Source organism: Rhincodon typus, chromosome 5 (assembly GCF_021869965.1).
Source record: "Rhincodon typus isolate 14 chromosome 5, sRhiTyp1.1, whole genome shotgun sequence".
NCBI lineage: Eukaryota > Metazoa > Chordata > Chondrichthyes > Orectolobiformes > Rhincodontidae > Rhincodon > Rhincodon typus.
The window spans coordinates 22,248,947-22,266,187 of record NC_063336.1 but is presented as its reverse complement, the minus strand read 5'-3'; the positions used below and the strand labels follow the sequence as shown (position 1 = coordinate 22,266,187).

General features: G+C 43.4%; 1 protein-coding gene across 4 annotated transcripts in view; it reads left to right on the top strand.

Moving 5' to 3' along the window:
• The window catches only part of afg1lb (AFG1 like ATPase b), a 143,830-nt gene that overhangs the window by 50,438 nt on the left and 76,151 nt on the right, over positions 1-17,241 (top strand). For 3 of the 4 annotated variants that reach the window (XR_007262113.1, XM_048597014.1, XM_020528076.2), the window contains one exon: positions 6,461-6,591. The exons of the other annotated variant lie outside the window; for it this stretch is intronic. Coding sequence is in view for 2 of the 3 variants with exons in the window: in XM_048597014.1 (XP_048452971.1) it covers positions 6,461-6,591 (131 nt within the window). In the remaining variant the exon portion in view is untranslated. The remainder of the gene's footprint in view (positions 1-6,460; positions 6,592-17,241) is intronic. 4 annotated transcript variants of the gene reach the window in all.

Below are 17,241 nucleotides of genomic sequence, written 5' to 3'. Positions count from 1 at the left end.
GGACGGACAGGTCAAGGGGGCGGGATGAGGTTAGTCGGTAGGAGATGGAGGTGCGGCTTGAGCTGGGAGGAGGGCATAGGTGGGAGGAAGGCAGGGACGAGCTGGACTGGTTTTGGGATGCTGTAGGGGGAGGGGAGATTTTGAAACTTGTGAGATCCACATTGATACCATTGGGCTGCAGGGTTCCCAAGCGGAATATGAGTTGCTGTTCCTGCAACCTTCGGGTGGCATAGTTGTAGCACTGCAGGAGGCCCAGGACGGACATGTCGTCTGAGGAATGGGAGGGGGAGTTGAAATGGTTCGCGACTGGGAGCCTCCCAGCCTCTCTGCTCCTATGATGCTGCTTGGCTTGCTGTGTTCATCCAGCCCTGCACCTTGTTGTCTCGGATTCACCAGCATCTGCAGTTCCTACTATCCCAGATTTAACCTCCCTAATTTGCTATAAACAGTTGCAATCACACTACAGAGATTGTTACTGTGGAAGCAGGAAAAGTTGTCTTGGTACACTAAAAGTATTCAAAGAAGGTAATCATATTGTGGCACAATAGAGAAATGATTGCACAGCTGACCATCTCCCAAATGATCTTGGGATGCTAGATTTCCTGAAGAAGTTATGTATATTTTAAACACTGAAAACTCATTATTTGTGAACATAAAATTTACCAGAAGAACCAAAAAATGAAGGAACATAAAAAAGGAACAGCAGACCATTCAGCCCATTGAACCTGCTCTGTCATTCAGTAAGATTATGGCTGATCTGACTGTCACCTGAAGTCTACTTTCTTGCCAACTGTTGAACTTCTAACAGCTATTTATTGAAGTGGGAGACTGGAAACCAATATTGTCACTAACATTTTCCTCTTGGCTGTGTGCATCCAGTGTTCCGTGCATGATGATCGGTGTTGGCATGCCGATTGTGGTATTGACTTCTGGTTCTGAAATTGCTGTCTTGCATGGGTCTCAGAGGCCTGTGCAGTTGGAAGAAAATTAGAGGCAAAGCTGGTTGTCACCCAAGTCACCACCCCCGAGTCACTACGTGTCACTTTTTATGATCTCAAATAACGTTTGTCCTCCACTGCTGTGTTGCCCTTTAACAAACAATTAAACCCCTACGCCTGATTCTTGACTCCCTTGTAAATCAAAAGAGCTGCCTAATTTGGCATTAAAAATATTCCATGACCCAGCCTCCACTGTTCTCTATGGAAATGAATTTCATTGATTTTAAGAAAATAAATTTTATCTTCCTCTGCATCTTAAATTTGCAATACCTTTTTAAATTATTTTAGTCAAGTTCAACTTCATATATTGTAAGCTATGATTTTCCCTCCCTCACAGCGGGTGTTCCATATCTTGGGTGTGACATTAGGCTAAAGTATAAGGGGCCTTTATGGTGCAGTAGTAATGTCCCCATTCTTGGTCTGGGAGGCCCAGGTTCAAGTCCCACCTGCTCCCAAGGTGTGTAATAACATCTCTGGACAGGTTGATTCAAAAATAGGTGAATAGAAAATTTAAACAAAAGTTTAGGATAAAGCATCATGGGCTTTTATGGTGCAGTGCTAGTGTGCCTACCCGTGAGCCAAGAGAGCTAGGTTCAAGTGCCACCTGCTCCAGAGTTATCTATGGTAATACCTCTGGACCTAGAAAATACCTAGGTTAAAGTGTGACCAAAAATCATGCACATTGTTAGACAAAGGCATGGAATTCATGATTCCTAGACTGTGTTTACATACAAGTTGACCATTTTATGAACAGCATCAACATGCATATCAGTGCACTGCATAGAGAAGCATAGATGTTAGCACATGCAAGCAGGCAGTTGGATCCATTACTTCCTATTGATGTTTGCTCACCACATGAGAAAATAGTCATAGAGTCATAGAGTCACAGAGTTATACAGCACGGAACCAGACCCTTCAGTTCAACACATCCACGCTGACCAGATATCCTAAGCAAACAATGGGATCTTGATTAGATGGGCCAGTGGGCTGAGGAGTGGCAAATGGAGTTTAATTTACATAAATGTGAGGTGCTGCATTTTGGAAAGGCAAATACATTCTTAATGGTAAGGTCCTGGGTTGTGTTGCTGAACAAAGAGACCTTGGAGTGCAGGTTCATAGTTCCTTGAAAGTGGAGTCACGGGTAGATAGGACAGTGAAGAAGGCGTTTGGTATGCTTGCCTTTATTGGTCAGTGCAATGAGTATAGGAGTTGGGCGGTCATGTTGCGACTGTACAGGACATTGGTTGAAAGAACAAAGAACAACGAAAATCACAGCACAGGAACAGGCCCTTCTGCCCTCCAAGCCTGCGCCGATCCAGATCCTCTATCTAAACCTGTCGCCTATTTTCCAAGGATTTGTATCCCTCTGCTCCCTGCCCATTCATGTATCTGTCTGGATACATCTTAAATGACGCTATCGTGCCCGCCTCTACCACCTCTGCTGGCAACGTGTTCCAGGCACCCACCACCCTCTGTGTAAAGAACTTTCCATGTATCCCTCACTTAAACTTTTCCCCTCTCACCTTGAAATCGTGACCTCTAGTAATTGAGTCCCCCACTCTGGGGGAAAAAAACTTCTTGCTATCCACCCCATCTATACTTCTCATGATTTTGTAGACCTCAATCAGGTCCCCCCTCAACCTCCGTCTTTCTAATGTAAATAATCCTAATCTACTCAACCTCTCTTCATAGCTAGCATCCTCCATACCAGGCAACATCCTGGTGAACCTCCTCTGCACCCTCTCCAAAGCATCCACATCCTTTTGGTAATGTGGCAACCAGAACTGTACGCAGTATTCCAAATGTAGTTGAACCAAAGTCCTATACCACTGTAACATGACCTGCCAACTCTTGTACTCAATACCCCATCTGATGAATGAAAGCATGCCATATGCCTTGTTGACCACTCTATCGACCTGCGTTGCCACCTTCAGGGTACAATGGATCTGAACACCCAGATCTCTCTGCGCATCAAATTTCCCCAGGGTTTTTTCATTTACCACATAGTTCGCTCTTGAATTGGATCTTCCAAAATGCATCACCTCGCATTTGTCTGGATTGAACTCCATCTGCCATTTCTCCACCCAACTCTCCAATCTATCTATATTCTGCTGCGTTCTCCGACAGTCCCCTTCACTATCTGCTACTCCACCAATCTTAGTGTCATCTGCAAACTTGCTAATCAGACCATCTATACCTTCCTCCAGATCATTTATATATATCACAAACAACAGTGGTCCCAACACGGATCCTTGTGGAACACCACTGGTCACAGTTCTCCATTTTGAGAAACTTCCTTCCACTACAAATCTCTGTCTCCTGTTGCCCAGCCAGTTCTCTGTCCATCTAGCTAGTACACCCTGGACCTCATGCGACTTCACTTTCTCCATCAGCCTACCATGGGGAACCTTGTCAAACGCCTTACTGAAGTCCATGCATATGACATCCACAGCCCTTCCCTCATCTATCAACTCTGTCACTTTCTCAAAGAATTCTATCAAGTTGGTAAGACATGACCTTCCCTGCACAAAACCATGCTGCCTATCACTAATAAGCCCATTTTCTCCCAAATGTAAATAGATCGTATCCCTTAGTATCTTCTCCAGCAGCTTCCCCACCACTGACGTCAGGCTCACCGGTCTATAATTACCTGGATTATCCTTGCTACCCTTCTTAAACAAGGGGACAACATTAGCAATCCTCCAGTCCTTCGGGACCTCACCCGTGCTCAAGGATGCTGCAAAGATATCTGTTGAGGCCCCAGCTATTTTATCTGTCGCTTCCCTCAGTAACCTGGGATAGATCCTGATGGTACTTGTTCACTCTAATGCCTTTTAGAATACACGACACTTCCCCCCGCCACCCCCCTCCCCCCTTATGCCAACTTGACCTAGAGTAATCAAACCTCTATCCCTAACCTCAACATCCGTCATGTCCCTCTCCTCAGTGAATACTGACGCAAAGTACTCATTAAGAATCTCACGCATTTTCTCTGACTCCTCACATAACTTCCCTCCTTTGTCCTTGAGTGGGCCAACCCTTTCTCTAGTTACCCTTTTGCTCCTTATGTACGAATAAAAGGCTTTGGGATTTTCCTTAACCCTGTTTGCTAAAGATATTTCATGACCCCTTTTAGCTCTCTTAATTCCTCGTTTCAGATTGGTCGTACTTTCCCGATAGTTCCCGTTCGGCCACTTTTGGAGTATTGCGTGCAATTCTGGTCTCCCTCCTATAGAAAGGATGTTGTGAAACTTAGATATCATAGAATCTCTATGCTGTGGAAACAGGCCCTTTGGCCCAACAAATCCACAACGACTCTCAGAGCATCTCACCCAGACCCATCCCCCTGTAACCCACCTAATCTACACATCCCTAAACACAATGGGTACTTTAGCATCGCCAATCCACCCAGCCTGCACATCTTTGGACTGTGGGAGGAAACCGGAGCACCCGAAGGAAACCCATGCAAACACGGGGAGAATGTGTAAACTCCACACAGACAGTCACCCAAGGGTAGAATTGAACCCGGGTCCCTGGCGCTGTGAGGCAGCAGTGCTAACCACGGAACCAGGATGTTGCCAGGGCTGGAGGGTTTGAGGTATAGGGAGAGGCTGAATAGGCTGGGGCTATTTTCCCTGGAGCGTCAGAGGCTGAGGGGTGACCTAATAGGAGTTTATAAAATCATGAGGGGCTTGGAGAGAGTAAATAAGCAAGGTCTTTTCCCTGGGGTGGGAAGTCCAAAACTAGGGGACATAGGTTTAAGGTGAGAGGGGAAAGATATAAATGGGACCTGAGGGGTAACTTTTTCATGCAATGGGTGGTTGTATGGAATGAGCTGCCAGAGGAAGTGGTGGGATCTGGTACAGTTGCACTTAAAAGGCATCTGGATGGGCATATGAATAGGAAGGATTTAGAGGGATATGGCCGAAATGCTGGCAAATGGGACTAGATTTACATAAGATATCTAGTTGGCATGGGTGAGTTGGACCGAAGGGTCTGTTTCTGTGCTGTATACCTCTATGACTGTAAGTGACAATCCATTTGCAGTGGTTTACTGTTGCACTTAATGGTAATTATCTATGTTAACCACCCTTTCCCCAAAATCCATTTCTTTCCCATGAAAATACTTCACAACTATCTTCCAAATTGTCAATTCATCATCAAATATCGTAGACTTCACTTTCCTTTCAGCAATGAAATGGTTGTGCACTAGTTATGAAGGTTTATTTTTATGCATCTGTGGTTTTTTAACTGTTTCCTGCTTAACTTTTACAAAATGGCTATTTTGTCAAATTCTGTCTTGCCACAACAAAGTATGCACATTGTTAAGTTGTATTAATGATTAAGAGTTAATGGAAGCTGCTCTGGAGCCAAAACAATGTTTTGCACAGAATTGAGCATTGACGGGGGAGGCGATGGCCTGGTGGTATTTTCACTGTTAATCCAGAGATCCAGATAACATTCTGGGGACCCGGGTTCAAAGCCCTCAACAGCAGATGGTGGAATTTGCATTTGATAAAATATCTGGAATTAAGAATCAATGATGACCATGAATCCACTGTTGATTGTCGGAAAAACCCATCTGATTCACTAATGTCCTTTAGGGAAGGAAACTGCCATCCTTACCTGGTCTGGCCTACATGTGACTCCAGACCCACAGCAATGTGTTTGACTCTGAACAGACCTCTGGGCAATTAGGGGTTGGCAATAAGTGCTGCCTGGCCAGCAATGCCTTCAGCCATTTCATGAATAAAGAAAAAAAATTTCAGCCCAAAAGGTCGATGCCACCAATTAAGCTTCTTCCATTCCTTTTCACTCATGTACTCACCTAGATTTGCAATGTATCTATCAATGCTGTTAGCTTGACAATTTCACACAGTAGGGAGTTCCACATTCTCACCACTCTAGAATCATGAAGATCCTCCTGAGTTCTTTACTTTTTGACAAAGTACAGCCTAGATCATCCACCAATCTAGGAGTCTGCATGTGGAACAGAAACACCAGATGGATTGTTTGGGCTGAAGGACACTGTGCTGTGTATATATAATTCTCTATATAATTCAGACAAGAACAGAAAATGTAGTGCTCAATGAGAGAAACTTTTTTTATGAAATATGAAAAACGCAGTGGATTTGCCTGACTGAAAACAGCATAAAATGCAAAATAGGTATGAGACAAGTTATAAATGCAACAATTTCCGTTATCTTCAATTTTTGTTGAGGATCTAGCTTACTGTGTCTTGTACTTGACCTGATGCCTTACATTAAAGGGGGAAATGCGCGTAAATATCCATTGAACCTTCCAATTCTACTAATGATAAAATGGATGAACTGCTTAAATTTGAAATGCACTACCAAAATGCCACAACCATTGTTTGTGTCTGGTTCTAGACACTTCTTTTACAGTTTTCAATATAGGTTCTATGAATAACAATAACCAGTCTTTCAACTTTGCTACATTAGGAATTCATCGGTTAAAGCAGACTTTGCCAAAAAGAAAACCTGGCTTAATGGCCAAATCCTATGATCCAATAGCACCTATCGCCGCAGAAATCAGCGATGAGAGCTGCCTGTTATGTTTTGATGAGTTTCAGGTATTTGGAACAATTTTTTTTAATGAAATACATTGAGTTAATGTAGTAATTTAGTGATAAGCTTAAGAATGTAAAGGTTCCATGACCAATGGACATAGGCTTAGTTAATGCTTTTCAAGTTCCTAAAACTCCTGTTGGGAATTAAGAAATTAATGAATAAATTTTGCTTTATAGATTTATGGCTAGGAAGCACCAATTTTAAAAACAAACAAACTTGTTCACACTACTCCAACACACACTGCATTCAGCCTATGTTTAGTTGATTTGAACCAATAGGTGTGAGGCTGGGAAAACACAGCAGGTCAGACAGCATCAGAGGAGCAGGAAAGTCAACGTTTCAGGCCGAAATCTGGATAGAATGCAAAACAATACTTTTCACTGTATTTGAGTACATGTGATAATAATAAATCAAATCAGAGGAGTGGAACATGTAATGTATAAGATCCACTTCCGATGTTTCAATGCATGTACGTATGGACTCATCTCAGAATGGGGAAGAACAACATCAGGAGTGGATAGGAAGTTCTGGCACCACAAATCAAATGTGAATAAAATCACTAGTAGTTAATATTGATATCAGGGAACCTAATTCTCATTCTGCATTGAAAAGCAGTGTGAGAGCAGGATCGGCCTTGCTAAGGCATTGCTTCATCTGGAATCCATTGTACAGCAATGTCAGCCCCATGCTGTCGCCATTGGTTTTTCCATTTTTTAAAAAATTAAATCCTCTCCTAGTCAGGCTTCAGTCTTTTTACAAATGAACGACTCCCTTTTTGTGCAATGTACACCATCCACATTTTAACTTGGGAGGTGCAAGTTTTATTTTATTCCATTGTGTTGAGTTCTGGGAGAGAAGCATTCCATTATCTGACCGTCTTAGTGCTTTTGATTCCGTTGAAAATGCTGTGTCCTGGACATGTCTTTGTTACGGAGTTGTATAGAATACTCATGAATTGAAGGAAAAGCAGTGTGTGACCCCTTTTAAAAAAATAGTTGTGCTTTGTCTGTGCTTGGAACTTGTGCGTACTGTACAGAGAGCCTGAAAAAGTGAAACAAGTGTGTCAAAAGGCCTTACAGGTGGCAGTCTTGTTTTGATGTTTTGACAATAAGTTTGAATTTGGCCAATTAGTTTAAACCAAGCACCTAGATTCAGAAAATCAATTGAATTTAAAACTGATGGTTTTGACAACCTGAAACCAATCATATGATAAGAAATTGATATATCATCAGGGTGTTGTATAAAATGAGGGTTTTTGGAAATCAGGCTGAGAGCCAACTGTTATCTGAGGGGAAAGCAAGTCCGCCATCTGTGAAATATGCCCCAAGCTCTCTCAAGAAATCACTAATTTCTCTAAGAAAGCACCATCTATCTGAAAAAGGTACCACAGCATTTTAGCTCAAAGTCTTCACCAAAGAAATTACGGAGAAAAACATCCCTGATATTAGAGTGGGACAATAGATTGGCACAATATTGTGTTCCAAAGGGCCTGTACTGTGCTCTACTGTTCTATGTTTTATGGTAGCAGAATTAGCAGAAGAAAGGCGTTTGTGGTGTAAAGAAGGCAGAGCGTTCCAGATGACACCGTCTGTGTGAATTTGGAGAGATTAAGTCTTCATTTATTGTTGTCTTTTAATTGGGTTTATATAAATGGGACTTGTGTTGATTTGAACAGCATTCCAGTAGAATTTAGGCCAGTTAGGGTGTAGTTAGAAGTCTGGGGGGAAATTGTTCAGTTTGTTAACAAGTCTGTTAATTTGTTCACTGTGTGAGGGTTAAATAAATAAATTGTTACTTATAAAGAGGATAGCAGGGATTTTCTTTCATTTAACCACATTTTAACAGATTATGAAGGTGAGGCAAGCTTCTCTGGGTGTTTTGGGTTTAATTACAAGAAGGGAACCTCTATTCCCTGCCATAGTGGCAATGGCCTAGTGGTATTATCGCTTGACTATTAATCCAGAAACCCAGCTGATGTTCTGGGGACCCGGATTCAAATCCCACCATGGCAGATGGTGGAATTGGAATTTAAAAAAAAGTCTGAAATTAAGAATCTACTGATCACCATGAAATCATTGCCGATTGTTATAAAAACCCATCTGGTTCACTAATGCCCTTCGGGGAGGAAATCTGCCACCCTCATCTGGTCTGGCCTACATGTGACTCCAGACCACAGCAAAGTGGTTGACTCTCAACTGCCCTCTGAAATGGCCTAGGAAGCCACTCAGTTGTACCAATCTCTACAGAGACTCAAAGAAATAAAACTGGATGGCTCACTTGGCATCGACCTAGGCACCGGAAAAGACAACGGCAGAAACAGCCTTGTCGACCATGCAAAGTCCTCCTCACTAACATATGGGGGTTAGTGCCAAAATTGGGAGAGCTGTCACACAGACTAGTCAAGCAACAGACTGACACAGTCATGCTCACAGAATCATACCTCACAGACAATGTCCCAGACACCACCATCACCATCCCTGGATGTGTCCTGTCCCACTGGCAGGACAGACACAGCAGACGCACACTGGTACACAATCGGGAGGGTGTTGCTTTAGTAGTGCTCAACATTGACTCTGCACCCCATGAAGTCTCATGGCTTCAAGTTAAACATGGGCAAAGAAACCTCCTGCTGATTACCACATACCATCCTCCCTCAACTGATGAATCAGTACTCCTCAATGTTGAACAACACTTAGAGGAAGCACTGAGGATGGCAAGGGCACAAAATGTACTCTGGGTGGGGGATTTCAATGTCCACCACCAAGAGTGGCTCGGCAGCAGTACTACTGATGGAACTGGTTGGTTCCTAAAGGACATAGCTACTAGACTGGGTCTGCAGCAGGTGGTGAGGGAACCAACAAGAGGGAAAAACATACTTGACTTCATCCTTACCAATCTGCCTGCTGCAGTTGCATCTGTCCATGACAGTATCGGTAAGAGTGACCATTGCACAATCCTTGTGGAGACGAAGTCCCGCCTTCAAATTGAGAACAACCTCCAACGTCTTGTGTGGCACTGTCACCGTGCTGAATGGGACAGACTTCGCACAGATCTAGCACCTCAAGACTGGGCATCCATGAGGCGCTGTGAGCCATCAACAGCAGCAGAATTGTACTCCCACACAATCTGTAACCTCATGGCCCAGGATATCCTCCACTCAACCATTACCATCAAACCAGGAGATCAACCCTGGTTCAATGAAGAATGCAGGAAGGCATGCCAGGAGCAGCACCAGGCATACCTGAAGATGAGGTGTCAACCTGGTGAAGCCACCAAACAGAACTACTTGCACGCCAAACAGTGAAAGCAGCAAGTGATAGTCAGAGCTAAGCAATCCCACAACCAATGGATCAGATCTAAGCTCTGCAGTCCTGCCATATCCATTTGTGAATGGTGGTGGACAATTAAATAATTCACTGGAGGAGGAGGCTCCACAAATATTCCCATCCTCACTGATGGAAGAGCCCAGTACATCAGTGCAAAAGATGAGGCTGAAGCATTCACAGCAATCTTCAGCTAGAAGTGCCAAATAGACGATCCATCTTGGCCTCCTCCAGTGGTCCCCAGCATTACAGATACCAACCTTCAGCCAATTTGATTCACTCCACGTGATATCAAGAAACGGTTGGAGACACTGAATACTGCAAAGGGTACCAGCCCTGACAGCATTCCGGCAATAGTACTGAAGACGTGTGCTCCAGAACTTGCAGCTCCCTTAGCCAAGCTGTTCCAGTACAGTTACAACACTGGTATCTACCTGACAATGTGGAAAATTCCCCAAGTATGTCCTGCGCGTAAAAAGCAGGACAAATCCAACCCGGCCATCAGTCTCCTCTTGATCATCAGTCAAGTGATGGAAGGTGTCATCAACAGTGCTATCAAGCAGCACCTGCTCAGCAATAACCTGCTCAGTGACGCCCAGTTTGGGTTCTACCAGGGCCACTCAGCTCCTGACCTCATTACAGCCTTGATTCAAACATGGACAAAAGAGCTGAATTCCAGAGGTGAGGTGAGATTGACAGTCCTTGATATCAAGGCTGCATTCGACCGAGTGTGGCATCCAGGAGCCCGAGCAAAACTGGAATCAATGGGTATCAGGGGGCAAACGCTCCGGTGGTTGGAGTCATACCTGACACAGAGGAAGATGGTTGTGGTTGTGGTTGTGGTTGTGGGAGGTCAATCATCTCAGCTCCAGGACATCCTGCAGGAGTTTCTCAGGGTAGTGTCCTAGGCCCAACATCTTCAGCTGCTTCATCAATGACCTTCCCTCCATCATAAGGTCAGAAGTGGGGATGATCGCCGATGATTGCACAATATTCAGCATCGTTCACAACACCTCAGATACTGAAGCAGTCCATGTTCAAATGCAACACGATCTGGACAATATCCAGGCTTGGGCTGACAAGTAGCAAGTGACATTCACGCCACTCAAATGCCAGGCTATGACCATCACCAGTAAGAGACAATCTAACCACCGCCCTTTGACATTCAATGGTGTTACCATCACTGAATCCCCCACTATCAACATCCTGGGGGTTACCATTGACCAGAAATTCAACTGAACTCAGCACATTAACAGAGTGGCTACAACAGCAGGCCAGAAGCTGGGAATACTGCAGCGAGTAACTCATCTCCTGACTCCTCAAAGCCTGTCCACCATCTACAAGGCACAAGTCAGGGGTGTGATGGATTACTCCCCACTTGCCTGGATGGGTGCAGCCCCAACAACACTCAAGAAGCTTGACACCATCCAGGACAAAGCAGCCCGCTTGATTGGCACTACACCCACAAGCATTCACTCCCTCCACCACCGACGCTCAGTAGCAGCAGTGTGTACAATCTACAAGATGTACTACAGAAATTCACCAAAGATCCTCAGACAGCACCTTCCAAACCCACAACTACTTCCGTCTAGAAGGACAAGGGCAGCAGATATATGGGAACACCACCACTTCCAAGTTCCCTTCCAAGTCACTCACCATCCTGACTTGGAAATATATCGCCGTTCCTTCACTGTTGCTGGGTCAAAATCCTGAAATTTCCTCCCTAATAGCATTGTGGGTCAACCCACAGCAGGAGGAATGCAGTGGTTCAAGAAGGCAGCTCACCACCACCTTGTCAAGGGCAACTAGGGATGGGCAAGAAATGCTGGCCAGCCAGCAACACCCACATCCCACGAAATGATTAGAAAACAAAAATAACAAATTGGGGCTTGTGTTTCGGTTTCTCTGTCAGAAGGGTTCGACTTTCCCCTTCTCTGTAACACTGCTGTAAGCCTATGCCTTTGCTGGAGTCTTTAGATAAATTCTCTAGAAATTTTGAAAAAGACAATTTCGTTATTATGAAATACTTATTTGTTTTAACTCCTGCAAACTCCTTTGGGACAGTAGATATTGTATCAACTTTGGGGGGACAAAAAGCAGATAACTTTTTGAAGTAATTTTCACTGACTTGGTTCATTTGCAAATCGTGGTTCCAAAACTCAGGTATTTACATGCTAAGATATTGTTTTGCATCTTTAAATATTTACAACTTTTTGCATTATAAATGATGCCATAAGCAGTGGGTACTGACGAAAACATGCTTCAAAATGTTCGCAGCCTGAAATTTTCTCAATGAGAAATGAGGCCCACTTGTATATATTAAAATAATTTTATGTGCAAGCAAAGTACATTGTATTGGTCATTATGCTCTTTCAGAGCTTTTAACATTGATCATTTTTAACTGGTACATTGATTTCTAATTCTTTATTAAACTAAGGTAGATTCAAAGTTAGAGAGATGCTGCCTTGTGCCACACGAGCCCTAGAAAAAATTTCCAGAAGTCGGTTCATGTATATTTTTAGACAGATGTATATGCCTCAAGAATGTTAAGCTTTCATTTTCAGATATTTCTGATCCAGCTCTTCAGAGATATTATTACACAGCTCTGGAGCAGGTGGGACTTGAACCAGGACCTCCTTGCCTCAGGGGTTGAATCACAGAATAGAATCATAGAATCCCTACAGTGTGGAGGCAAGCCATTTGGCCCGCCAAGTCGACACTGAAGAGCATCCCACCCAGATCCACCCCCTACCCTATCCTGTCACCCTGCATTTCCCATGGCTAATCTACCTAGCCTGCACATCCCTGAACAAAATGGGCAATTTAACATGGCCAATCCACCTAATCTGCACATCTTTGAACTGTGGGAGGAAACCGGAGCACCCGGTGGAAACCTACGCAGACACAGGGAGAATATGCAAACTCCACACAGACAGTGACCCGAGACTGGAATTGAACCCAAGGCCCTGCTGCTGTGAGGTAGCAGTGCTAACCACTGAGCCACCATGCAGCTGGGTAGGAACAATAACACTGTACCATAAGAGGGCCCAAGTTAAGTTGATAGAGTTTGACATATTTTCCTAATCAACCTGTTCAGAGATGTTACTACACACCTCTGGAGCAGGTGGGACTCAAACCAGGCCTCCAGGTCCAGGGGTCCGGACACTACCAATGCTCCACATGAGGGCCGTTTGCTTTCACTTTTTTTTTGCACCTCTGCTGCCTCTGTTAGCCAGTGAGTCCCACTTCTCAGCTCTTTCCCTATAGTCTTGAAAATGTTTCCTTTCTAAAAATGAAAAGATTCTTTCATGGGATGCGGTCTTCACCAATAAGGCAAGCATTTATTATCCTTCTAATAACTCAGGAAACCCAACAGGAAAGGAACATCCTTTTTTGTTGAACACCAAAATGGAGCCACTACTCTTGGTTTACATAGGCTAGTCCTAGCCCAGGGAAGACAGGTCTGCTTTAATTTTTTTATTTAATCTACTTTTCTAATCAACCTGTTCAAGGGTAGGGACATTACCGATGCACCACATACATTGCTTTCACTTTCATGCTGATGCTAATTAACGAAAACACATATTCATGTTTAGTATGTATTACAGAGTTCTGCCAATCGTGGATAACGGAGTATAAAGCATATACGCAAATAAAACCAAAAACTGCTGGAAAAACTCAGCAAGTCTGGCAGCACCTAATCAGAGAAATCAGAGTTAATGTTTCAGGTCCAGTGACTTCTTCAGAACTGGGCCTGTGGGCTCCAGCCGCCTCCTCTTTATCATGGACGTACAATTCCTTTACTGGAAAAATAGGTTTAAATTGTCCCCTTCCACCTTTCCTTCGGGTGCTCCGGTTTCCTCCCACAGTCCAAAGATGTGCAGGCTAGGTGGATTGGCCATGCTAAATTGCCCATAGTGTTCAGGGATGTGTAGATTAGATGGGTTATTGGGGGATGGGTCTTGGGGGGGATGCTCTGAGGGTCGGTGTTGACTTGTTGGGCCGAAGGGCCTGTTTCCATACTGTAGGGATTCTATGATTCTATGATTGAGCTCGTAAAACAAAATAAAAAAAAAAGAGTCCTGAAGAAGGGTCATTGAACTCAAAATGTTAACTCTGATTTCTCTCCACAGGTGCTGCCAGACCTGCTGAAATTTTCCAGCAATTTTTGTTTTTGTCTCTGATTTACAGCCTCCACAGTTTTGTTTCTTATGCGACTGTTGTATAGCTTTTTTTCTACCCTTTTACTTAATTGAGTCATAATGGAAAGCGCCTCTAGGTCATAAAAATCTTTTCTCTTATATGTTAATGAAATTTCTCTCTTATTAGCTGACTTCCATTAACACTAATTTGTAGCCTTCCTTCTCTGTTTATTTGTCATGAATACCATGCTGCTGTTGAGAAAATGCTTCTCCTATTGTCTTTTGCTTGCTTAGACTGTACAATTAGTTCTCTCTTCTCAAGCTGTATAAGTAATGGTATAAGATCAAAGGACCTACACGCATATGTACAATGTAGCTCCTGCTCCTTTGTTTGCATGTTGTCCTGAGACTGTTCAGTTGATCAGAACCCAAAATCCCAAAGTTCCCAAAATAGGTCAGTTATTTATTTAATTTAAAAAATTAAAATCCAGCCTTTGTTGTGATGAAAGTAATAATCATTAATCATCAGTAGAGCATTCTGTATATAAATAATATTCTATCATAGAATGTACAGGTATATATTATTGTGGAAGGACATTCATCTCATCTTAATGCAACCATCCAGAAAAATCTGACTGTTTGAACTAACACAGTGTGGAGCTGCAGGAATGCAGCAGGCCAGGCAGCATCAGAGGAGCAGGAAAGTTGACGTTTTGGGTTGGGACCGGGTCAGATTATTCTAGAATTTTATATGCAGAAAATAGGGAGGTGGTTGGGGTAGGGAGCAGGGTGGTGCATTGAAGTAGCAGGCAACAGGTAGTTTCTGCTCACAAAAAAGACCCTGAACTACCTGTTGTCTGCCACTTCAACACACCACCCTGCTCCCTGGCCAACATCTCTGTCTCTGGCTTGCTGCAGTGTTCCAACGAAGCCTAACACAAGCTGGAGGAGCAACACCTCATTTTCTGCTTGGGGACCCTACAGCCCTCTGGACTCCATATTGTGTTCAATAATTTTAGGGCCTAAACTCTCCCATGTCCCAGCCTCCTACCCCACAGACCAGGCCTTGTTACCATATAGCCTGCCATTACACACCCCCTGTTGTTAGGCACTAACTGTCCCCATTAACAACTATTCACCCACCCAGCCTGATCGTTATCAACTCCTTTGTCTGTCTAACTGTCTTTCTCTGACTTTGGGCTGTATCCTATCGTTTACTCCCTACCCCACCCACCTCCCTATTTTCTGCAAATAAGCTGACATTTTCCCAGCCACCATCAGTTCTGAGGAAGGGTCATCGGACCCGAAATGTTAACTCTGTTTTCTCCTTCATAGATGCTGCCAGACCTGCTGAGCTTTTCCAGCAACTTTGTTTTTGTTCCTGAATTACAGCATCCGCAGCTGTTTCGGTTTTTATTCCAATTGCTTTGCTGATTGCTGCTCTGTGGTTGGTTGGACATCTTTAGCATCAAAATTATTAGGATTCTGAAGTCTGTTTCAGAATGTAAACACAGAGAACAGGAGTAGGCCAAGTGGTCCCTCACTGCTACTATGTTTCTGAGTGAGATTATGTCCGATCTTCTATGTGAACTCCATTTTTTTCAGCCAGTCCCCTATCTTGATTCTGTCTCATCACCAACTTTCAAATTTCAGCGCCATCCATAGAATATTTCTGTCTACCAAACTGTAGTAACTTCTGTACACATTCTGTAATTTCTAAGTTTCTTTCTTTTATTCCACTCACATGCCTAGTCTGGTTTGATAGGAAAAATCTTTGCTTGAGTTTCTGAATTCAAATCATCAATGTACTTGTTTATTTGCTTATTTGTGCCAAACATTAACTTGATGCTCTCCTTTTATTATCACTGCAAGCTTAATCATTGAATATAGTTCAGCACAAAAAAAGGACAGTTGTGTAGATTTTAAACAGTGTCCAACATTTGTACTGCACTCAGCAAATTCATGTGAAAATGGAGAAGCCACATGAATATACTTGGTATTTGCCTTGTCCATATGCAATATATTGGTGTGAACAAGGTTAAGTACCATTTGCCAGAGTTTGGCACATTCTCATTCCCTTCCTACATCTAAACTTGGTTGCAGAAATTTGTTCGTGCACAAATTTTTGAACCAATGGCAAACTTGCAGACCATTATCTCAACATTTTTTTATATTTGGATCACTTAGGAAAATAATCACCAAAGGGAAAGCAGCACTGATCCCTTTGGAGGATGAAAGGTAACCAGATCCACAACTGTGAATAAAAGCTTTCTGCCTAGATGAGTGCAACTCATGATTAATCCTTTGAGGCAACTTCTGCTAATTTATGTTCGTGCACCAAGTTTCACTGGCTGAGGAAACTCTTATTGCCCTGTCCAAGTCGCCCTTGAGAAGGTAGTGGTGAGCTACTTTCTTAAACTACTGCAGTCATCAACTCGGGCAGGGGCAGATGGCCTAGTGGTGTTATCACTGGACTGTTGATCCAGAGACCCAGTTACTGTTCCAGGGACTGGGTTCGAATCCCACCATGGCAAATGGTGGAATGTGAATTCATCACTGATGTGGAGATGCCAGTGTTGGACTGGAGTGAACAAAGCCAGAAGTCGCACGATACCAGGTTATAGTTGAACAGGTTTATTTGAAATCATTGATTGCCTGACAAAGAGACTATGCTGCAAAAGCTTGTGATTTCAGATAAACCTGTTAGACTATAACCTGCTGTCGTGTGACTTCTGAGTCTGGAATGAAGTCTAATGATGACCATATATCACTGAAGATGGTTGCGTATCCTTCAGGAACTCCTGCAACAATGTCCTGGAGCTGAGATGACTGACGTCAAACAATCACAACCATTTTCTTTTGTGCCAGGTATGAGTTCAACCAGCAGAGAGCTCCCCCCAACCCCCCTCGATTCGTATTGAGTTTAGTTTTGCCTCGTCTCCTGTATGCACACTCAATGCAGCCTTGATGTCAACAGCAGTCACTCTCACCTAACCTCTGGAATATTTTGTCCATTTTTGAACTAAGCGGTGATGATTAGATTCTCTGTTGTTGAAGGTGATCATTGCCTGGCACTTGTATGGTGTGAATGTTACTTACCACTTGTTAATCCATATCATAGAGTCATAGTTATACAGGACAGAAACAGACCCTTTGGTCCAACCTGTCTACGCTGACCAGTTATCCT